This window comes from Talpa occidentalis, unplaced genomic scaffold (genome assembly GCF_014898055.3).
Source record: "Talpa occidentalis isolate TD23 unplaced genomic scaffold, MPIMG_talOcc4v2.1 talOcc4.2, whole genome shotgun sequence".
Taxonomy (NCBI): Eukaryota; Metazoa; Chordata; class Mammalia; order Eulipotyphla; family Talpidae; genus Talpa; species Talpa occidentalis.
In genome coordinates this window covers 145830757-145855762 of record NW_023602073.1, presented here as the reverse complement: position 1 = coordinate 145855762, position 25006 = coordinate 145830757, and the positions used below count along the sequence as shown (strand labels likewise).

The 25006-nt window shown below is 41.9% G+C and overlaps 1 protein-coding gene across 1 annotated transcript in view; it reads right to left on the bottom strand.

Moving 5' to 3' along the window:
• Nucleotides 1-2173: 2173 nt before the first annotated feature.
• Nucleotides 2174-25006, bottom strand: part of IPCEF1 (interaction protein for cytohesin exchange factors 1) — a 143769-nt gene continuing 120936 nt past the window's right edge. Inside the window, exons 10-11 of the mRNA XM_037520636.2 lie at nucleotides 13904-14097; nucleotides 2174-7272 (exon numbers count right to left, since the gene is read on the bottom strand). Coding sequence (XP_037376533.2) covers nucleotides 7111-7272; nucleotides 13904-14097 — 356 coding nt within the window. The 3' untranslated portion in view covers nucleotides 2174-7110. The remainder of the gene's footprint in view (nucleotides 7273-13903; nucleotides 14098-25006) is intronic.

The following is a 25006-nucleotide window of genomic DNA, read 5'->3' as shown; positions in this document are numbered from 1 at the left end:
TACCAAGTCAGGCATTGGCCGCAGCTACCCTGATTGGGGATGGAGAGCCTGATTTCCTCATGCAAAATGTTCTTGTTTAGCTGAGGACAATTTCTAGAAAAGGGGGATGCTGTAGCTGCAAAACCCCATAGCAACCAGAAGCTGGCAGCTCTGGCCAGGTGACCAGCATCACAGCATCCATAGCAACTTCTGGTGCCAGGGGAGGAACTGGTGAAACATCCAGGCTGCCATTTGCCTGGGAACTTTGTTCCTCCCTAAATCTTGCTCTGAATGAACAAGCCAGACGTGAGCACAAATAGAGACTTCAGTGTCAATAGTTTATGACCTGAAACGTGACAGAACAACCGCAAGCAGCATCAAGGAATCGCCAGTAATTATAGTGAGTGTTATTTGTTAAAGAGGAAAGACAAATATACTGGTCAGTTGTGATTTACAAAGGCCAAGCCCAGGGGTATTCTGTGCTGTTCAGTACACTTGGACTGTCTACTCACAGAAGGCTGGAGCTGGAGCCTCAGCCAAGCCCCTCGATGGGTTAGCGGTGGCACAGAGCAGCTCACAGAGGCCAGGTTTTGAAGACTAAGTCTTTGCTCCAAGCTATCAATTTCCAAAAGGGACTTTTTAATGCTTTGCTTTTAAATGAGTGCATTTGTAAACCCTCACCTGATGGTTACGATACTGTGCCTGTTCTATCTGTGGACGTGTGATTTTAAAATGCTAGGGATGCTTTTGCTTTTCTGCTCATGAAGAGGAAATTACTTTTCCTATGGTGAGCATATCTTGGTGAAATTTAGGCAACATGGAATGACAAGGCACTTTCAGGCTTGTTATTAAAATTTGAAAATCTTTTCATTTCCAGAGAAATGCCTGGTTCTCAGAGGTGAAGCAGGATACTGGAAGGGAGGTTGTTGGTAAAGTGTCCACATTCTAATCTCTGGAACTTGTGTGCATGTTAAAAAGGGAATCAGGACAAAGTTGAATTTAGGCTGTGAACTGATTTCAGGTTGCTGGTGAGTTACCATCAAACAATTGCCTGGACTTCCCAATGTAATCACCACGGTCCTGAGAGTCTGGAGGAGGAAGAGGTGACCAGCGAAGACACAGAGACACATCGGTGATGGCTTTGGAAATGGATGAGGGGCAGAGGCAAAGAAAGTGGGCGATCCAGGGCCTCCAAAAGATTTAATTTTTAATTCTCTAAACAAAATGTTTATGTGTCCTTCATTTTAGTCCACAGAGTCAAGTCAGACTTTTGAACTCCAAAACTGTAAGAAAACACACTTTTAGGGGATAAATTTTGGGAATTTGTTACAGCAGCAACAGGTCACAAATATAAGATTGTTTAGAATCAAGATGCTGTACTTGGGTCTTTTGCTAATAAGTCCTTTGGTCTAGAATAAACTTTACTCTTTTTATAGAAGAACCTAGATGTGTTTGGTGATGGCAGCATGAAGAAAAAGAGAGTGTAGCTCGGAGCTACGTTGAGAATGTTGAGGTCAGTGAAGAAATGAAGAGCTTTGTTAGTGTGGACAGCAAAGGGGGTGTGATTCAAATTCAGATGCAAGCCACTGTCCTCCAAGGAGTGAGTCCAAAATAAAGACACTGCATTTTGCTATTTCACTATTTTCTTTGCTCAGTTTACACAGAAATATTCTATATTTTCAGGAACTTATGTGCTACAGGATGTCATTTTTATAATCTGAAATTTTTTCAACGTTATTGAGGTATGATTACCAAATAAAATTGTAATATATTTTGAAGTGCACATTGTGATGATTTTATATACACACTCATTGTCAAAGTATTCGTTCCAATCTGGATATTTTGTTAATTCTCTAAACAGAAATGTAGATGCCTGGTAAGAGGTCATAAGATATGCAAGTCAAAGGTTGTGGATCAACAGTAATTTATGAAAAAACTAAATGTCTTCATACTAATTAACCTGAGAACTGCGGACCATTGGAGTGAATTGTGCAAATAGAGTTCCCAACATAGTAAGATCTGTAAGAGTAACACATCTCCTAGAAGCAATTATTTTTGTGAAGACCACCAGAGGGTGCTCTAACCTTTGTAGACGGTAAAAGCGCCGCCATTCGGCCCTGCCAGGGAGTTTGTTCTGTGAGCAAGCCCTTGCAGGAAGAAAATGAACACAGACGTGTATTTCAAATTTGTTTGCATATCATTTTACTAGATGTTTTCTCGTCTTTATTGTTTTCTTACAAGTCAACCTCAGAAACATGAAGCAGGAGAGATGAGCCATGCCTGTGTTTTTCAATTTAGTCCAAGGGCAAGTGACAATGAACACACAATGAAATTGAAGGGATCGTTTCCACACTGACATCTCGCCCCCAAACACCATGCAATGCTAAAAGTCACATCCCCATCATGCAAGGGCATTAAAATACATGGTGATTTAAAATCCTGGGTTTTATAAATGGAATATTAAATGTCTCCATGGGGCATGCTTCCCCTTTGGACTAAGGGTAGAGAAATACCAGTAAGCGCAGTTGAGTCTCCTCACAACAAGAGAAATGAACTAAGTTTTAAAGTATAATCCATTTTTAATGTTTTCTCTGTGGTCTGTGGTTGTAGAGGGGAAGGGTAAAGATGTGCAGAGGCCAGGAAATTGCTTCCTGTCTCACAACAGAGAGACACATGTAGCTGTTCAATATCGTGTTCATGAGACAGACTTTCTGTGAAGGGTGGGGGACTCCTCCCCAGTCCATTTCATAGTGGCGTTCAGAAGCTTTTATTGTTAGCGACATCTTGGGCAGGGAAGTCACCTCCGATTTCATGGACTCACCTTCTCTTATGAGGTAAGTATACAAAAAAATTGGAAGGGAAATAAATTGGAAAATTGAAACCAAACATTGTTGTTTTCAATTAGATTGAAGAAGAGAGGCAGCTCTGACTTCAGGAGGCCAGGGCACCTTTTCAGTCTGTAATGACTTCTGAACAGACACCCTGGGTGCCTAAATGACTCACTCAATCTGTGTTATTACAGCAAAATATTACCTGTCATTGTCGCCTCCCTTCAGAAGACTTTAAAGTGTATTTTCTCTTTTATGCTACATCTCTATGATATTATTTGTAATTTAAAGGCTATCTGAGGACAATTATAATTACATGAGAAGAAAAAGTTCAAGGGCCAAACCCCTATCACTAAGCTGGACTCAAACATCTCCTGCCATGCTTGAAAAGGAAAAAAAAAAAAAAAAAAAACCCAAGGCATTCCATCTCTTTCTATCTCTCACACCCGAGGAGCTCACGGACCTCAAAGCAGTATCATTCACACATGAGCAGACAGCCCAGGAGCAGGAGGGACGCTGACCGTTGGGGACTTGAAGACTCTACGTTTCAAGGAAAAGGAGGCCCCTCAGGAATCGATGATGATTTGGCAAAGCCACTTCCCCAGTGGAGGGCATCCTGCCTGTCAAGGGCCGAGTCCCAGCAGTGACTGCACTTGAGCAAGGTCAAGGGGAGGGAGCACCTGGGCGTCCTGAGGAGCAGAGGAGCCAAACTCAAGTCCGAGTCCCACCCCAGCACTTGCAGCTCCCCCCAGATGCCTCACTTCTCAGAGCTTGTATCCTCCCTTGGTCTAAAGGGGCACTGATAATCCACAATCATGCCACAAAGACCACTGGGGCGCTGGAGAGGAACCCAAGACACATCACTCTACAAACTAAAAAGTGCTCCGTGAACATAAGGCATTTGGTTTCTTGCAGAAATCTGACTCCAAACACAGTCTCTTCCTTAGGCTTCTTGGAGTATTTGATAGTGTGTTGGATGATTCTTTCCTCTGATGTGCTGAATTTGTGGCAAAACTAGAATTATTAAAAGCCACAGATGTCCTTGCAGAACAAGACCATCTGCTCAGTCTGTGCTGTGAGGTTCTCACCAGCGAGGGTCTCATATCAGGCACCAGTTTGGGGCTACAGGCTGTCGTCCTCCTCTCAGCCCCAAAGAGGAGTCCCCCCGGGATCCTAATCCAGAGGCGGTGCCCCAGGTTTGGGGCTCCTTGTGCTCAGATCATCCACTTCCTTCCTGAGCTACCATTGTCTGTGTTATTCCAAAGTCCTCAGACCCTTCAGCTACAGGATAGGGTAGAGGAGCCTCACCTGGGACCAGGTGAAACTACCCAAAATCTACTTCATGGATGGGCACTCTCCATGAATAAAGTAGAAATAATCCAATATCCTTTGGACCAGAAAAATGGCTTCAAAGAGGGGCCAGTGCTACCCCTTGTCATGAAATGTACACCCACTCTTTTATACATACCACTATTGTCCCTTCTCCTCTAGGTGGCTGCTTTTGCAGTAGCCCCCACTTCCTAACACAACACAATACTGAGTGAAGGTGTTTACAGAGGGAAAAAAGCTAAAGGGGGGTGGGGCTAGGAGAGCAGGGTATAAAAGTGTGCCACTCATTTTAACTTACAATTGGGCAGTTCTGCAAAGTAACTGCTATAACCAACAATGCAAAAGCACGTCCAGAGTAACTTGACTTTTAAAATAACTGAAAGGCCTGGTCAAGTCATCATAGGGACCCCACAGGCCTGTGTGATGGAGCAGTATGAGGATTTCACACTAAAGGGTCAGTTAATATGGGTTAATGACAGGCCAAAGCAAGTCTTGAAGGTATTTGCAAGACCTGTTAAAAGCTTCTGGAGCACTTCCATTCAAGAAAGGTTTTTTGGGGGCCTCCCTGGTGGCACAGCGGTTGAGCACTGGGTTGAGAAGCTGCCCGCAGCCTCTGCAGCACCGGTTCGATCCCCGGCCGCTGGGCAAGGGTCCCACATGGCGCGCAGACCTCTCCTGCCACCCGCTGCTCCCCTCAGCAGTATATTTCTTCACTCTTCCTGTTCTGCTCTCCGCTCTGGCTCTGGTGAATTCTCTCACCCTCCCACGCTTCTGACTGTACCACAGTGCTTGTATAAATAAATAAATAAATCTTTAAAAAAAAAAAAAAGACTTTTTTGGAATTTATTGGTTGGTGTTACAAACCAAAGCAACCAAAGGAATGAAGGAGGATGATCATTGTACAATTGTTACTTCCTCTTCCCTCAAAACTTTGTTTGCTTTGTGAATCCTACTCAACATTTGAATAGCTGACTACACACAGAATCAATAATTTCCTGAGTAAAGAAATTAGAAGACAGGCCCCTCAAACCAGCCTGAACGGTGACTCTCTCCAAGGGCCAGCAGGCACCTGTGAGTCAGCCTGCTTCCTCCATTGACCCAATCCCACTCCTGAATGCCTGCTGGGCCTAACTGACCGGCCTAACTGACCGGCCTCTTGTCTTACAGGAGCTCCTAGGACAACACCTTGGTTCCTGCTGTTATTTCTTAACGCAAAGGTTGTTGTTGACAAAGTATCGAGATTTCTTAGTACAACTTAAGGAAATATTCAACAACTGTTTCCATTCAGTTTGCAGATAAAACTCAGGGGGTTATTTCCATTTGAATGTCAAGCCACACTTTGACTCTATAAAGTAACCCAAGTCATGTTGATAATGTGCTAAGGGTCAGGCCAGAAGCGGAGTTGGGTGGGTTGTGGTTATTCTTACAGTAAGAAATATTCATGGTGATATCAGTGAAGACTTTTCATCATGTTTTTCTAGTAAAATGAGTTCTCCTTCACAACAGACCTCCAAATTTCTATGTCTTCTTTTAGTCTTTAGACAAAAGACTATATTAGTTGTCTCTCATTTGGTGTAGGGTTTGTGGGCATAAATGGCATAAAGCTTAAAGCTTATTTACTAGAATGGATAAACTAAAATAAAAGTCTCCAGTTTAGAGAGTGACTTACAATCTATAGAGAAATCTAAACTTTCTGGGGAGACAGGGCGGAAGGGAAGCAAAGGGACAAGGAAAAGGAAAGATTATGAATGCATGCTCCCACATTTACCCTACAAGATTTCCTGAGCATTCCTCATACATCATAGTGCAACAAAATAACTCCAAGGAATCAAAAGTACTGCTATTTTTCTCAAGCAAAAAGTATACACTTGGAGAATATATACTGAGCAAAACATATTCCAGTATGTCATCTTTTAAACACCATCATTTGAACTTCTATAAATATACTTAAATAACAAACATATTATATGTAGCTATTCACACAACACACAAAGTAATACACAAACATACAAAAATAAAGCAATCACGTATATCTCTGCTGTTGTTTTTGTTGGATTGCTGGGTTTTTTGTTTGTTTCAATAAAGATATTAAAAGAATTTGGGCACTGGAATCACCTCGTCCGTGTTGCTCCCAGGGATGCTGGGTGTAAATGTAGACATGTCTTAACACCAAACAGGGACATGACCACAATTCTCCTGGTGGGCTCCTTTTTGTCCCCCGTGGGAGTTAGAACTGCTCCAGGTAAGTAGAGATTCCCCCAGGGTAAATGTGAAAAGGAAACAGGACCCAGATACCCCGCCATCATCTGGGTAAGCTATCAAGCCATCCTTTGGGGGAGCGGAGCACAGACGTGCCTCCCCTGACACGCTGTTCATCAAGGTTTCTCAAGGCCTGGAGAAGACACCTCGTTCTGGACCACAGGCTGGGGATGTGGGTTGCACCCCCACGCTGGTCCTGCTCCGGCGGCTGCAGGAAACCATCCCCCCAACTCAGCATGATTCAGAGTAGTTATTTACCCAACAAGGTGGAATATATACATCCTTCTTTGGGGAGACAGAATCATTCTATGAATAACTATCGCGGGTAAGACGGGATCTTTTGTCCAGATGCTGCGATTCTCTTGAGAGCAGGAAACAGAAGACTCATTTCTCACACCCCACCCAAGGCCCACAACCGTGAGTTCCCAGTAGGGACACAAAAGCTGTTCATCTGGATTCCGGTCCGGTCCCCATGGAAGCTGCACAGGTACAGCCAGGTGCTGCTGCTCTCGGGTGGCACTCGGCGTCCCTAAACTGCATCTTTACAGGGGGAGCTGATGCCTGAGGAGGGCTGCGTTGCAGCTTTCATTTTTAAGGGAAAAATGTAAGCTCTGGCAACATTTTGAATAATTGCTTGGGGTAAGTTATAAGGGGACAGAATCCTGGCTTGTCCTCAAATAGAATTTTCCAGAGAGAAGGAGGAGGTGGTTCTGAGTCACTGGGGGGTGCTTTCCGGGGCAGATGTGGGTGCCCGGTGCTGCTGGTAGATGTCCTGGATCAGCATGCTGTTCATGACTTTCCACTCCCTGTATTTTCTAGCTGTCAGCTTCGGGTCATCCAGCAACTGGTTAATCATGGCCAGGTCGTGTTCTTTACACTGTTCAAGTAGGAAAAAGAGAAGGAAGGGTCGATGTCATTGCTTACCTTTAATTAACCAGCTTCTGCCCTTTTACAAATGAATGCATATATAGGGAGCAGAAAATTATAAAAGTGTTTTTAAACATTAATATTCTAATCCCTATGCCAGTCCTAGGAGGTGTGGAGAGACATCTTTACCTATGCATGTCAAAAACAAGCCCAGTTCCAGGGGACTCCCTGGTGGCCCAAGGGTTAAGTCCCAGCCTATCCCTACTGCAGCCTGAGTTCTATCCCCAGCCAGGGAGCTACCCACATGGCACAGCAGACCTCTCCTAGCTCCCCGCTGCTCCCCTCAGCAGTGTATTTCAGTCTGCCTATTCTGCTCCCCACTCTGTCCCTGGTGAATCCTCTCATCACCCTCCACATCTTTGGCCCATACCCCAGTTCTTGTATGCAAAAAAAAAAAGAAAACAAGCCAAGTTCCCACCCAAATGGCAGTGGAAGAAGCAGACATAGAGCCAAGATCTTCCCGGTTGCTCTTTCTTGATGGACCCCTATTGCACAGCATCACACCTGCCTCAGTGTGACCACTGGCCCTCCTAAAACTCCTAATTTTGTGACCATTTCACTGAACATTCACTCTTCAATGAGTAAACTGGAACATAGTACTTTACCTAAGACATAAGATAAAAAATTCTTTTTCATATTTTATTAAATTATCTTAATGTTTAAGTAATCACACATATTTATACAGAATAAACATATAGGCTGTCATTTTATTCAAGACCACCAACATTCCATGAGAACAATCTTCCAATGATGCTAATAGAATAAACCATCTCTTCGTATTATGTCACCTGCCTCCCATGAGCTCAATGATGCACATTTCTGAAATATCTGAGTTGGACTGGGGGAGTTTTCTATAGTCAAGTAATGAAGTAAAAATAAGATGCATCAACCACTACATCCAAAAAAAGATCACACAGTCCTTACAGATTTATCCCAAATCTATCGCTGTTTCTTCTATCCTTAGAGCTATGAATCCAATTGAGATATAAAATCCACTAATATTATCCTTGCTCTGCTGCTACAGCCTCCTAAGTGGGCTCCCTGCCTCCAATGTGCACTTTATCCCTGCCCTCTGCGTGCCGGCCAGGGAGCCTCCTCGAATGCTGGATCTTCTTAAGGGCCCCCTTAATGTCAAGCTTCCATGGACTTGAGGTCCTTTTGTGGGATCCTCCACTCCCTTCTTACTTTCTCCTCTAAGAGTGTGAGTTTGACTACACACACACACACCAGACCATATCTCCCCACACATCACATTGGGGGGGCCCTCCTTACCCTCACTCACTGGATCAACTCTGATCCCAGGGTTGCTTTCACCAGGAACACATTCCAATCTTTACTATAAACCTTAAATCTATTCTCATTTTAGGCATCATGTACTCAAAAAATATCCCCTGAACCCCCAGATTACGCTGAGGAGGTCTGTGAATGTTCTTGTGTTTTCCCACGTTCGGGGCACACTGAGAACTTAGCGTCATGCTGAGATGACCCTGGATCTGCCACCACACCTGTGCTAAAGCTGCTTAAGGCAGGTGACAGGACGCCTGTTTCATTCACCCGTGTCCCCTCACCTGGCACATGTTGCTTGCTGAGCCAGCGCTCTCTGGCCGCCCCCAGCAGGCATGTGTGTAGCAAAGTTGACCTCCGTGTCCGCTGTTTGCAGTTCAAACTTCTGACCACTGCAGCAGAGGATTCCTGCTTCTCTCTGTCATCATATTTTTCACCCATTTTTCCTCAAATAACAACCTCAAAACGCCTCATCTTTTCTCATACTTCCTCCCCAGGCTCACTCACAGCTGGTGAGCGTACGCTCTATTTTTCTGCAGAAATGGAAGCAATTAGAACACTTCTCCACGTCCCTACTGCCCGCTGCCTGCATCAGCATGAGCATGTGGCATCATCACTCCTGTTCATTGGGGTGAAATATCTACATTCTCTCCACTGGTGACTGCCACCTTCTCTCCCCTACTAGAGAATTTACTCGAGCTATTCTCTCTCCCAGCTTCCATCTCCACCTGCTCATCCTCACTGGCTCCATGCATGGTCTTCCTTCTCCCACCGCTGAAGTCCTCTCTTGACCCCACACTGCTGTTCCAGCTCATCCTTCCCTCCTCACCTTACCTCCCACGACCCTGTGCCCATGCTGTTCAGGCCTCGGCCCTCAGGTTCCCCTGCCGTCACCCCTCAGCTGCTCTTGTTAAGGCCATCGGTGCTGTTCAATCCAATAATCAATCATGCAGCTTCTTTTTGAATAGCATCTAAAATGCCAGCTGCTCCTCGGGTGCTTTGAGAAACTTGTATCAGGATCAGCCTCCTCTGTCCCCTCTCTGCACACACTGATTGCATTAAAGAGCGCTCACACTGAGTTTGCTTTGCCCTTGTGTGCACGGGTGGCTGGACCCCTTTAAAGTGCGCAAGTTTGGGGATCCCTGGGTGTGCCTTGGTCATGCTCTGGTATAACCAAAGAGGGGGAAACAGCAGGATGACCAGGAGCAAGAAACAGGCAGGAGGTAAGAGCGGGTGAGTCGGGTGGCTGGCAGGGCCAGGAGCGCCTGCTCTCTCTCTCTGACTGCAACATCAAGGATTCACAAACATCTTTAAAAAAAAAAAAAAAATCATAGTTTAACTAATTTTTTTAAAAAAGATTTATTTATTCATGCATACAAGAACTGGGGTACAGGCCAGAGGTGCAGGGGTTGAGAGGATTCACCAGAGACAGAGTGGGGAACAGAACAGGCAGACTGACTGAAATACACTGCTGAGAGGAGCAGCGGGCGAGACAGGAGAGGTCTGCTGCGCCCTGTGTGTTTCTCCCTGGCCGGTCAGGAATCGAACCTGCCCTGCAAAGGCTGCGGACAGCTTCACAGCACTGCATTCAACCGCCTGCGCCACCAGGGAGGCTCTCACAAACATCCTTTTCTACAAAATAGCAAGTCTCCTCCACTGACATCACTGTACTGCCATTCACGTGAGGTCATTTAAGCAGTTTTACTTGTCTTTGGGAGATTTTCACATCTGCTTCAGAGGGAGAGTTAATAATTTATTGAAAAAACTAGTAAGATCTTTTCAGATCATTATACTTTGGAAAAGTGATTTTTTAAAGGCAAAAATAAATTAATCACCTCTAAACCTGATAAAAATGTTTTAAAGGAGAGTTTCTTTAACTTTGAGCTGTGGTTTTTAGCTCTAAACATTTCAAATTTCTTCTATTTAAGCTCAAGTATGTTAGATCTTTCATGGATTTAAAAAAAAAAAAAAAAACCTAGATAAGAACAGAGGGGAAGGAAACTAATTAAACAACAAAACCCGCTGAGCTCCTTCCTAAAGGACAGGCCCCCACGGGGTCAGCAGCCTCAGGCCACTGGGCTCCCCTGTGGTGCAGGAGGCTCCTAAGGCTTTGACAATGGCCTTTAACCCACCCTGCTAGCTTTCTGGCAGCCAGCAAGGTTGGTGGGGGTTCCAAATTATACTATCAAAAAGAGAAGCTGTATTTTCATTTTTCACTCCAGATATTCAGAACATGGTATGACTCAAGACCTAGCCTTGGAAATGTATCCTGCAGAGCAGCTACTGGACAAGGAGGATCCTCTGTCATAAGCCAGCATCACCCCAAGAGAAAGTCTCAGTGAGACCCGTTACTCATTCATTTTAAAATCAGGACAAGCTTAGCCAAAAGCCAGTGGATATTGAGCAACCCGATGTTCCCCACAACCCACGTTTAGTGCATGCCTTCATAAATTGCTCAGCTTCCTAGAATTTCCATAGAGCATTTCCTCTAAGATAATACCAGTAGAGAGATTTTTCTTTACTTATAGAATGTGCCTATCACTAATATCAACACTACTGTTAACAACAGTTCCTTGTTTCTGCAAGAAACTATTGTTTATGTTTATCCACACTCTAGCTTTCAAGTTTTTTTTTTTTAATAAATTGAATATGTACAATACAATGTCACATACATAGGGAAAAGTGCACAAATAATAAAGTTTGTGTTTGATGAAGTTTCACAAAATGAACGCATCTGCGCCGCCCCCACCAAGGTCAAAAACGACCCTCGCCCAGCACACCAAAAGCTGTGTTCCTTTCCAGCCACTTCCTCCCTACCAAAGGCAACCACTGTCCTGACTGCTTTGAGTTTCAAAGAGAGTTAAATACATTCAATAGATAAAATAATTCTCATAGCTGTGACGTGAGCAAACATATCCAGACCAAGTTATCTTTCTCTAATGAATGGGCTGATACACTTATTGATACACTTACTGATGCCAACCAGGCCAAGCTCCTCATCATCCTGGTCTCCTACCTCCCAATGAGGTAGGCCCACAGAGCACGGGTTACATTCCATGGACCTCAAAATCCTCCTTCCCATTTGGGAAAACTTAGAGATCTGCCGAAAGGAATGCCCAGGAGAGAGAGTAGTCTCCATCCTGCCCTGTACCTGAGTGTCATCCCCCTCTTGAAATGGAGGCTGAACCAGAGACCTGCTTCTGCAGGATACGCAATGTGATTCAACCAGATTCAATGTGATGTCACCACTGGGATGAGCTGGGACCTTTCTTCTCACTCTCCCTGTCTTACTCACTCTGAGAAGTCTCCTTCCATTTGGGTTGCTGCCCTATGAAGAGAAACTGGGAACAGCCTCCAGGCAGGAGACAACGGACAATTAAGACCCTCCATCTAACTTCCTGCAAGGAACCAAATCCCATCAGAGCCCAAGAGAGAGCTGGAAGCACACCCTGCCTGGTGTAGGGGATAGGGGGTGCAGCCCAGCTGAGCCAGGCCTGTGACCCTGTGATGGAGCTGCCAGGGAACCACCTAACCACATCCAGATCCCCAGCCCACAGAAACTGAGAAAAAGAAATGTGTGCAGTTGCTGCCTTTGCAGGTGCTTTGCTACCTCTCCATAGGTAACTAGTACACAGGGAGCAAAGAAAAAGCTACAGAGTCCATTCATCCCATGGGCTTGGAGAGTCAGGGGTCACGTTACAGGCCAAAAATCCCTTGACACTTTGCAAAACCCAGGGTCCCTGTGGCCAGGACAGGCATGGTCCTGTGAAAATCTCTAATTCTGAGATTGCTGCCCTATGGGAAGCTGAGACCCTGGTCTTTCTCCATCTAGAAATAGTCTCAACTTCCCACACTCTTCTCAGCCTCTTCTTCCAATGTGATGCAACATGTCACCCGCTGATAGGAGTTTACCGAGGCCATTTCCTCCGTCGTGAATTACCTTCCTTCTCTGGGTATCCTTCATCTCCTGCTCATGGGCCAGCTGTCAGCATCTCCAAGACAGTGTACCTGACTAGGGTCTCTGGACGACTGAAGCACCCCAAGTTGTAGCAACTACAGTGCTCATCACATTCCATTCTAACTCTTTTCTCTTGTTTCTATTGTCCAGTGGGGTCCATTCAATGGCCCCTGAGGCCTAGAATATTTCTGGTGCATAGTAAGATTCAGAAACTATTTTTTCAATGAAAAATGTGTTCACCCTCAGTAATCATAAACAAAACAGTAAAATCCCCACATGCTATGACATATTGCGGTGCAAGACCAACATCAACTCTATACAATCTGTGGGATTTAACATATTTGCTTCTAAAAGTGCCAATGATTTCTTTCATCACTGAATATTGGAGAGTTTCTCTGCTTTGGGATTTTTCCTTTGTATAATTTAACTTCACCTCTGCCTTTTATTTTTCAGCCTAATTTTTGCAGCCTTTATGGAGGCTTCCACTTCTATTGACTAACTGGGACATTTGACTAAAGGTCTCTCAGTCATCTCTTTGTGGCCTTGTCTTTTTAATTGCTGATATTTCTTCTTGCCAAAAGACATAAACTCTTAATAGAAAAGGACAGTCACAAAAAAAGAATGAAATTGCAGGATCTATGAAGACTTTTCAGAATCCTTTGCTAATTCATGACTATTTTATAAAATATCCCAGCCTCCTCCTGTTTATGCCATAATCTCAATGTGAAAGCAAAATGCTTTTGACATAAAGCACCATTTTTTTTTTTGTTACAGGAGGCCCTGAAAATAACTTCAGTACATCCTGTACACTGTCTCTCATTCCTATTGTGGAAACATCTGCTGCTCTATTATCTTCAAGTGTGTATTTCCCAGCTTCCCTGGTGTTTCTTGGCTCTAGAACCTACCGCTGAGAGTCACTTAGTCGTTGCTATAGGTGAAGCTAGAAATTTTCTTCTGAAAGTAGTACAGAAGAATAACCCTCTAATGAATCAGGTAAAATGCAAGATCTCACAAATAAAACTGTTTATGCTCATCAATATTGGATAAAAGGACAAACTGCAAGTGGTCCTTCCCTCCCAGGAGCTTAACATTTGACATTTTCTACCAAATGAAAGTAAAAATCAAGGTCTTTTGCAGAAAACTCTGTTGGGTGTTACCCTGGGAATGTCCCATGCTCTATGCTGTCCAGAGTCACCTCAACCTGCAGAGATTATATCTGCATTTTCTGCTCCCCCCTCCACCCACACACACACACTGTGGTCAGCATGAATCTTTTTGCAAGAATCAGTCATTCTCTCCTCACTTCCACAGACTTCATCCCCAATCTGAAATGTTTTACCTTCAATGTGCTATTCAAAGTTCGGATTTTGTGGAGTTTCTCATTTATGGATGGATTTTTGCACCGCTTAACAAAGGATTTTCTCAACTCCTTTTTGGTTGAAGGTCGTCGGTCCCCAAGAGGAGATAGACTAGCTTGTTCTAATGATTTGTAGAGCTTTTCCATTTCATCATCGTCAGATACTTTCGCTTCTTCTATGAAAAAAAAAAAGGCAATAACAGTAAACTGAGTTAAAATCAAGGAGAGAACACTGGTGGTACAGGGATTTAAAAGTCTCAGTACTCAAACTATTGTCATCCACTGTAGCTTGAGTTCGATCCCCAGCCAGGGAGCTGACCCACATGGCGCAGCAGACCTCTCCTGTCACACCAGCAGCTTCCCTCAGCAGTGTATTTCAATAAATCTGCCTGTTCTTCTCCAGACTCTGTCTCTGGTGAATCTTCTCACCCGCTGCACCTCTGGCCTACATCCCAGCTCTTGTATGCATAAATAAATAAAAATAAATAAATCTTTTTTAAAAATCAAGACAAGAACAGTAGACACTGCAGTCCTAAAACAAGACCCTCCTGACACCTTGGCCTCAGATTTCTAGCCTCCAGAAATGTGAGACAATACATGTTTGTTGTCCCAGCTACCCAGCTAGTGGTACTTTGTAATAACAGGGCCATGTTTCCTCAAATGCACTAGGGGAGGCTGTGTTTCCGGCGTGTCTCTCAGTTTCTGGCTGTTCCTTGGCTTGTGACAGCACAACTCTGCCCTTCACAGAGTGTTTTCCCTGTGTGACCATCTCTGCTTCCAAATTTCCCTCTCATAAGAAACCCAGTCACATGTTAAACATGTCAGAGTTCTCTCCCTCCCACACATACTTTCTTTCCCCTCATTCAAACTTCAACACATTCAGGAAGGTGCTTTCTGTATGTGAACTCGATCCTTTAAGTAATAGCAGAACTTTAAATTTTACACCCAGGTAACATGGACCTATTGGGTTAACTGAAAGTTAATACCAAATTCCCATAAAATTTGACCTAATAATGTTCAGGGAACAGATATTCCCTATTTGGATTCCCTTAGAAACTGGAGACGATAGTAAGCAATGAGTATGTTCAGAGAAAGTTAAAGGTGTTGGAGAAATGGGAAAAATGAAGGACAAAACATCACATGGTCTTGCCTCTCAACCATCAGTGACTCAAGGACAAACTGGAAGATGATATTTAATAACCTGATTCCAGAACTGTGCTAAGGACAACAAAATAATAAATGCTGCTGTCAGGAGTTGATATCAAGAAAATGCCCTTATTGGCTTTTTTTCTCGTTGTCTAAGAGATGCACAACGTATCGCTAGACACACAGTGGACATACCTAGGAGCCGACCCACCCACAACCTCGCCAGGGGCTGCATAGTCTTCACTCCTGCAGGGAACTGGTGCTCAGTCAGCTCTTCACAGGCCCATGAGATGAGCCCCAATAACAACAGAAGAGATGATAAATCAGATCACCAGAACCCAAAAGATAACAGCACACAATGAAACACACTAGAACTTGACCCCAAAGAAGCGGGGAGGAATCTTCCCAATGTCAACGCAAAGACCAACACCGGGATGTGAACCCCACAGAACTAGCCCTCAACCTTAAGAGGGTCCTCCATTAAGTAGATATGTGAAATCTCCCTTCAAACTTTATATGTAAATATTTTTCTAAATTGTAATTTCATAGTAGAAATGACTAGCTATTTCCCTTGCCTTATGAAATTGTAAAAATAGAACAAGAAAAAAGAAATGTGGAAAAGACCAGTGGCCTCTCTCCCATCAGTAGAGAAGCCAAGTTCAGAATTTCCATCTCCCTTGTCTTCTGAAGCAAAATAAATGAAGGTGTCTGACCCTCAAGGATTCCCAAGAAATTGTCCTTCCTCTCAAGTGTATATTTTAGACTTCTACATAAAATGGTGGAACTTCAATTTTTCACTGAATAAGGCACTTTATGATCCATCTCGTCGAGCCTCACAAATGCTTTGCTAAGGAAGATGAAGACCTATTTTTATTTTATGGATGGATGAGAAATGAAAAAAAAAGAAAATGCTTGAAAAGCAGTAAGTGATCTGTCCCAAATGCAAGTCAGCGATGGACTGGAGAATGAAAATTCAGTTCCACACTGCGGGGGGCGGCGGGTCTAGAGAAGTCTCCAGAAACTTTAACAAGCAAACAGCCACCTCGGGACCTTGTTAAAATGCAGATTCTGGTTCAGTCTTTCCGGGAGGCTGCTGAGACTGTAAATTTTTAACGAGCTCCTAGGTGACGCCACCACCTAGTCCAGGGACCGTGTTTTGAGTAGAAGGCGAGCCCGGCCGTCAGCCGCTGGCTCCCTGAGTGGGAGGGGACGAGGCTGGACTTACAGCCACAAAGTTGGGACTCCTCCAGGAAGCAGCTGCTATTTTCTCTGTGACATGTCCTAATTTTAAAGGAAAAAAAATCTGGCTTTGCTGCAAGGAGACTATTCAGATCCCCGCTCTCATTGGCATCTCCTGGGGTGTGGTGGTAGGAATTTGAGGGAACCCTCTCACATCTGTTAGACTAGGTCAGAGCATCTCAAGGGGCAGGACTAAGAAGCATCCCCCACGTGGGGCCAGTATTCCAGTGATTTAGACTCAAAGCAGGAACAGTGCTTTTGACGTTAGCACACAAGACAAAGCAATTTGTCTGATGTTAACACTGGGCTAGAAGTTCGCTCCTTCCCCAGTGATGCCCAATGATGTGCAACAACACCCTGTGGTCCTCCCACGGGCTGTGCCTATTGTCTGCGTCTGACAGGACAGGCGAGCTCCCACAGGCCAGAATTTGGCTGTCAAGAACACTCTACACAGATGATCTCTTTAAATGCTACATTTTCGACTCTGCCTCCCCCAGTATCTTATTTTTGGTGTTTCCTTGTGCTTTCTAGAATGTGGTTTCTCTTTTTGATTTAGAACATGCAGCTGGCATCAGGAGACAGGAGGGGAATCATATGCCATATTTTGTATCAGGATTTGAACAGAAAGCTTTTTGAGATGGGAAAAATCTAAATGACACCCCCAAGAAGATAGTGTCAGTTGCCAAACATAAAGCACTTGGAAAGGCTTCGGGAGAAAACAGTATCTCCCGTTTCGTGGGCCAGATTCTAAGTGTGAGGAAGGAAAGGCCGTGCTTGCTACAAAAAGAAGAAATAGAAGCAGTATCTAGGCGTTCTGTGCAGCCATGGAGTCTTTGCAAATTGTATTAATGTAGCACCTGATGCCAACAGATCAGAAGCGTGTTACAGGCGTTCCCTAATGAAGCATCTAACACATCAACTACATAGCAAAAGTCTGAGAATCACAGTGACAGACAAATTTTGATTATATAACTAAGATAAATCTGGACGACAGAGTCCAGCACAGTATAATGTTGAGCGGGAGATCTGCTTCTGTGGCCGCTGATAGAGACAGCAATGATATATTGAGTTATTAGTAGGGGGCTGGCACTGTTAACTGTTGAAACACCACCCTCTCATTCTCTTTGTAACAACCCTATGAGGAAAGTGTCATGAAACCCAGTGTAAAAGAGAGAATGTGAAGATGTAGAAAACTGAAAACTTGGATGAAGTCACAAAGTGATAAATCTAGGTTCTGATCCAGAATTCATTGCCTCAGAAACTATGCCAGACTATCAATAGGCTTGATATACTTTCTTTTTGAATAAAACACAATGAAGAAGATTTCAAATCAGGTAAGATATTGTTAATGAAAATGTAGCTGAGGCTGAGGCCAAGGCTCAGAGCCATGTCCCTCCTCTGTCTTCCTGGGGATAATTCCATCCAGAGCCTCCGTTTCTGGGGTGCCCAGGATTTGTGCCTCAAACTCTGCCTCAGAGTCACAGGGCACCAGAGTCGAGGGCAAGAGTTTCATAAACTGCTGATCAGATTCTCTGCAGGGGCGTGGGGAGTGTGAACCGGTAGAACCAGGAGTAGAAGGAGGGAGTCCAGGTCAGGCCTGGACGCAGCCCTGTGTACAGCAGTGGTGGAAGTGCTTAGACAGAACACGGCATCTGGAGGATGCAACAGTGACCTCTAGTTGGGAAAAAGGGATTTTTTTTAAAAAAAAAAGATAGCAAGGAAAAGAAATCCTCTATGAGATAAATCAAATAAATTAAGAAAGAAGAAAATCAGAGAGCGAGAACACTGAAATATAAAGCTAGTGTTTCACTTGTGTCTTATAATCTGCAGAAGAGTAGTTTTGCTTTGACTTCTCTTGTTTATCTACATTTTCTTTACTTTGCCTGCCAGAGTCATCTACCTATTTTCTGTTAGGTTTCCGATGTTTCTATTAAATAAGGCAACTCACTGTATTAATGCTTTTGCCAACAAGAACAAACATACTCTATTGGGTGATATTTAATGCTGTTCTTTTGTGTTAATATGATTGCATCTTGTGCCCAAGCAACTGACAGAAACTTCAAAATTCTTAAAACAAATATTCCATTTATTTTTAAAATCATATGTGCGCCCAGGGGTATGTGTAAAACTTAATGTAAACATAAAATTTGTATATTCGCTCACATCCTAAAAAAACCAAAATCATGGGAAAGCATTAAAAAAGACATTTAGTCAGGTTTTTCTTATTAATATGTTTGTGAGATGCAAGTTAAATGGGAAAAAAATGCAGAAAAAGCTGGAAAAATGCCTAAAATTAAGGTTACAAATCCAGTCCTCTATAGGGAAATATACCAACCGTGGCCCCATAACATCCTGGATCCCTCAGCCATGGGTCTCCATGATGTGAGCAAGTGAACCCAACAGATAGAAATGGAAGATTCAGAGGAGGACTGAATCACACCTGAGACACACTTTGGAACAAGAACCATGAGGAGAGAAGAAGGCAGAAGTTTACCTATGTCCATTTAAGTAGGCAGAAAAATGAAAGTTTCTTTTCTTCCCTTTATAAGATAGAATTCCCTTTTTCCTTATCTCTATGATCACAGTTTACTGTGATCTATAATTACTTAATTTACCTTATAGAAAATCTTCAGCTTACATATTAGAGCTATATATTAAAATACAGCCATCAAATTCCTACTAGAAAACCTTTCCCCAACAAATGACAACAAACCTGAAGAGTTGTAACTATATTTAATGCTCAGGGAACTGAATGTTCTGGAAAATCTATGACTGATCCTTGATTCCTCTCTTTCCTTTGGACATTTGATCCATTCATTCATTCAGTTCATCCAGCAAGTATTCTTTAAAAGTTTACCATGCACTAAGGCCATATTTGGTAGAGATTAAGGATAGTCTAAAACAGGCAGGAAACCTTAATCTTATGTTCATACATTGTACATTTACAATACATGCCAAATAAGTGTATTTTTTCTACAATCCCATCTTGCTTTCAACTTATTCCAAGCCACCATCATTTCACTGTTGGCCTATTTCAATAGCTACATAACTGGTCTAATAGTCACTTTCCATATGTTGATCTTTTCAAAATGCAAACTACATCATAACCCTCTCCAGCTTCAATTTCTCCTAAAATACCCCATTGTACTTAAGACAAAATCCAAACACCTTATATGACCTGCTAGTTGCCACATAAGCCAGATGCTCCATTCCCTTTCTCTGCTTCCAATGTCCATGCTTTTCTTCTCTTCTCTAGCCATAGTGTATTTCTTTCTGTTCCTTGAACTGCAAAAATAGTACCAATTCTGGAGCACATTGTTTTTCTCCACCTGGGGCACTTTGCCAGCTGTTGTTCACATTTATAGGTCCTTTTGTCTCATTCAGTTCCCAATGTCATCTCTTCAAGAAAGTCCTCCCCAGGCATCACTCTCCCAGATTTCAAACTATACTACAAAGCCATAATAATCAAAACTGCATGGTATTGGAACCAGAACAGACACATAGACCAATGGAACCAAAGAGAAAACCCAGAAATAAACCCACAGATTTATGGTCAACTAATCTTTGACAAAGGAGCAAAGAATATGCACTGGAGCAAAGAAAGTTTGTTCAATAAATGGTGCTGGGAAAACTGGGTCGCTACATGCCAAAGAATGAAACTTGACTACTACCTCATACCATGCACAAAAAAACACAAAATGGATTAAAAAACTAGACATAAGACCTGAAACCATAAAATATATATAAGGAAATATAGGCAAAACACTACATGACATGCACCTCAAAGACATCTTTACAGATACATCACCCAAAGCAGTGATGGTAAAGGCAAAGATCAACAGCAGGGACTACATCAAATTAAAGAGCTTCTGCACAGCAAAAGAGACAGTAATCAAAACAAAGAGAAACCCCACCAACTGGATGAAAAGTTTTGCACACAACACTAATGATAAAGGACTGATCACAAAAAATCTACAAAGAGCTGATGAGACTCAACAAAAACAAAGAAAATAATCCAGTCAAAAAATGGGCAGAAGAGCTAAAAAGAAACTTCTCCAAAGAGGAAATACAAATGGCCAACAGGCATATGAAAAAATGTTCAACATCACTTGCTATCAGGGAAATGCAAATCAAAACTACCATGAGATACCATCTTACACCAGTGAGAATGGCACATATTAAAAAAATGCCAACAACAAATGTTGGTGAGGATGTGGAGAAAAAGGAACTCTCCTGCACTGCTGGTGGGAATGCAAACTGGTCCAACCACTATGGAAAACTGTGTGAAGATTCCTCAACCTACTAAAGATAGAGCTTCCATATGATCCAGCAATTCCACTCCTAGGTATTTACCCAAAGGACACAGAAACATCAATTCCAAAGAGCACCTGCACCCCTATGTTTATAGCAGCACTGTTTACAATAGCTAAGCTTTGGAAACAACCCAAATGCCCAAAAATAGATGACTGGATCAAGAAGATGTGATACATGTACACCATGGAATATTACTCAGCATTCAAAAAAGATAAACACATGCAGTTTGCAGCAACATGGATGGCACTGGAAGAGATCATGCTCAGCAAAATAAGCCAGAAAGAAAAAGGAAAATACCAGATGGTCTCACTCATAGCAGGAATCTAGAAAACCTAAATAAGGGACCAGGAAAAAGAATAACTATAAGAAAGAAAAAATCAAAATCAACAAACAACTATGAACCAGAGACACACTATGGTGGGGGGGGCAGGGAAAGGAGGTATTGGGGTCAAAATAAGGGGGTCACAATTGTATGGGGAGTATAAATTTTTTTTTTTTTAAAGAGAAAGCCCTCCCCAGCCAGTCATCTAAATCAAGGGCCTTTCTCCAACCCCCACTATTATATGCACTTACACAATTTCTCTTATACTAACTACCAGAAGTTACACTGTTCTTGTTTACCTGCTACCTGTCTCCCTATCCTGCCAAAATAGGCATACACACCAGACTGTAATTTCTAAGCAAGAATGCTATTGCCTTTGTTATTATTTACAACAGAATCTCCAAATATTCATATTATGCCAGCAATATGGTGGTTCCTCAATAAATATCTGTTAAACTGTTATTATCTTGATATCCTTCTCACCCCTTCATTTATGCATATATCAAATAAACACACAGAACTAATTTTGGAATTATTAATAGGTTCTTCAAACCCCCCCAAGTAAGCTATACTTATTAAAATCTGAGTGTCTAGATTGATCAAAAGTTTTAAATTACTTTTTTGTTTACCTGAAAAAATGAAAAGAGAGAACACATATTTCTAATATCAGAAAAGAAAGTAGGTCATCATGACAGATGCCATGAAATATTAAAAGGATTATAGAGGAATTCTGTGAAGAACTCTGTGCCCACGAATTGGACCATCCCCTTAAAGGTACAATCTCACAAAACTCACATACAAAATGCACAATCTGAATGGACCTATATATTAGGGAAATTGAATTGAAAGAAATTTTCCAAAACAGAAAGCATCATGCCCAGATGAATTCACTGGTGAATTCCACTAAACATTTAAGAAATAAATTATACCCATTCTCTACAATCTCCTTACAAAGACAAAAGCAAAGGGAAAACTTTCAAACTAATTCTTTGCAATCATTATTACCCCAAATAACAAAATCAAAGAGAAGTATAATATGAAAATAGAACTATAGACCAGTATCTCTCATGAACCTAGATGCACAAACCCTCAATAAAATATTAGCAAACTGAAGTATGATTATATATCACAACCAAATGGGATTTATCCAAGATATATAAGGGTGATTTGAAAATCAACCAGTGTGATCTATCAAATGAGTAGGTGAAAGAAGAAAAGATGACATATCATATAAATAGATGCAGAAAAATATTTGACAAAATCCACTGCCCATTTATGACAATAACTTTCAGTTTTACTGGAAAGATAATGGAACTTCCTCAGCTATATACAAAAGGTTCTCAAAAAACTCTGTAGGTAACTTCAGACTTAACAGAGACAAATTTGAAGCTGTATCACTAAGAAAAGTAACAAGGATGTCCTTTTTCACCATTGAAAATTCCTAGCTATTGCAGTAAGACAATAAAAGACACACAGATTGGGAAGAGAGAAATAAAACTGCCTCTGTTTGCAAATGACATGATAATAACATTTTGAAAAAGACAAGACTATGGAGATAGTAAAAAAAAAAAAAATCAGTGACTGCTTGGGATTAACAGAAGGGAAGAATGAGTAAGTGGAACACAGAGGATTTTTAGGGCAATGAAAATATTCTATATGATACTATATGGTGAATACTTGAGACTATACCTTTGTCCAAACCCATCGAACATATAATATCAAGAGTGAACCCTATATGCATTCATTATACTAATAATAATCATTAAATTATACTGCTGTGTAAACCTAGGTAGCAGTTTTAGCACTTATTCTATTTTGGTGGAAGGAATATTGATGATAAAAGAGTCTACGCCTGTGTGAGAGAGGTGGAGATGGGAAACCTCTGTGCCTATTGCTCAATTTTGCTATGATCCTAAAATTGCTCTAAAAATAAAGTACTAAAATATTTGTCAATTTATGCTATTTACAGTTTGTGTAGTTTGAGGCAAAGAGTATCTTACTGCTTTGGCTTTAATAAGGAAAGTATAAAATTGCTGGGAGAGAAATTTGAAATAGCAACAAAAGGATAAGGGATGAACAGACTTCCAATGTTTAAGATTGTACTCTAATGAGAAGTGCCTTCTGGAAAAATGACCTTAGGTTTTATCCTTTAGCTGCAAATTCAGGCCTATATTGGCATAATACCAGTGCCATCCTCTTGCTAAGTAGGAAGACATTTAATAATAGCCAGAATAATCAGAAAAGGTCAGATCATAATTAAAAAGCAAATGAATCTGAGACATAGGCTTGGAGCATTTCAAAGGACTACACCACATTCTTCCCAGAACAAGTGGTTAAACTGTAGAAGACATCATAGAAGTCACAGGCTGGGAAATGCAGGACTCTACAACTTTGTGTAACCAACTTCCTAAGAGACACCATGATAGCCACAGTCATTCAGAAACCTACATTCTTTTTTTGCAGTAATGATGATTCCTTAAATGATACCAATGACTTGTGATCTCCATGCAGATCACCAATAAAGATCTATTTACTGTAAAATTTAAAAATACTTTTCTAAAAATGTGTTTAGTTAAAGAAGAAATTAACTGTTAATTTCCCTGTTTACATTCTGCTGTTTATAAATGGATTCAATAAAAACACAGCAATATACAAACTGCAAAAGGTACCCCAAACTGTGTATATTTACTAGGAAAAAAAAACATTAAAGGTGAATTGACTAGGCACTCAAGGAGAGACAAGCAAGTAAGTCTCAATAATTATATAGATAAAGCAGAACTTCGTTAACTGGATGTGAAAAATATTATGCAACCAGTAAGTGCTTTTTTTAAGAGAGTTATAAAACAAATCTAAGGCACATTCTGATCACACAAGTAAGAAAAAATATGAGGCATACCTATTAGAGAAGACAAACTAAAGTGCCATTACTTGAAGATAGGAGCATTTCTCTGCAAAACCTCAGACAAATCATTAAAGCAATTTCTAACTAAAAGCAGGGTTGCTAGTATAAGACAATGATGAAAGAAAACTATCACCTTCCACATTGCAATCATGATTATAAAATATAATACATTAAAGGGATGCTATTCACAAAAGCAAGAGTTATAAAAAACCTCAGTACAAACTTAGTAAGATATGAGCTCGACCTGTAAAAAGCAGGTTGTTCTTTGAATCATAAAATGACCTCAATAGACAGATACACCGTTCAAACTCCACAATTCAATCAAAGACCACCCAGAAGATGGTGATCATACTGAATGTTGCCACGTGCTATAAAGGGGGCTCTAACTTCCCTGCTGACAAAGTGATACACACAAAAAAGCCATTTGTGGCACCTGCTTCCTCTCTGCCCACCCTGTCTTCATTGATGTGACTGCATTCCTGCTAACCTCCTGCCCCTCCGCTCCTGACTGCACACCCTCCACTCTTCTAGCTCTGGCTGGTGACATCAAGCCCCAAGCACCACCCTGCTGCAGGGCCTTGCACTTGCTGTGCCCTGTGCATGGAAGACCTTTTCCCAGATAGCACCTGGCTCATCCTCTCCCCCCACCCCATAGTTCGCTGCTGAATTGCATTAAAAACATGCCATAACTATAAGAAAGTGAAAATCAAAATCAACAAAAAACTATGAACCAGAGACACTTTTAGGGGGGCGGGGGTGGGAGGGGAGGGATTGGGGTCAGAATGGGGGGGCTGCAATTGTATGGGGAATATAACAATAAAATTTATTAAAAAAAAAAAAAAAAAAAAACATGCCATGTGCACCAATGGAGACTAACATCCCAATCTTAGATTTCACTTCAGTCTTGGGTCTCTAACCCTTTCCCCTGCCTCTGGTGAAAAATCATGACACTTATAAACACTGAATATATTATGTACTTCTGTGCTAACTACCTCCTGCTAGTATTCTACCAATCTCTCTCCCGTCAGGGTAAGTTCTAGGAGACTGTTTATATTTGCTTTTGTTTGCTTTTTTCCCAGTGCATGGTATAGTGCTTGGCACATAGAGGCATTTGATAAATATTGATAAATATTGTTGAATGCATAAGTTTCCCACGTGTTGA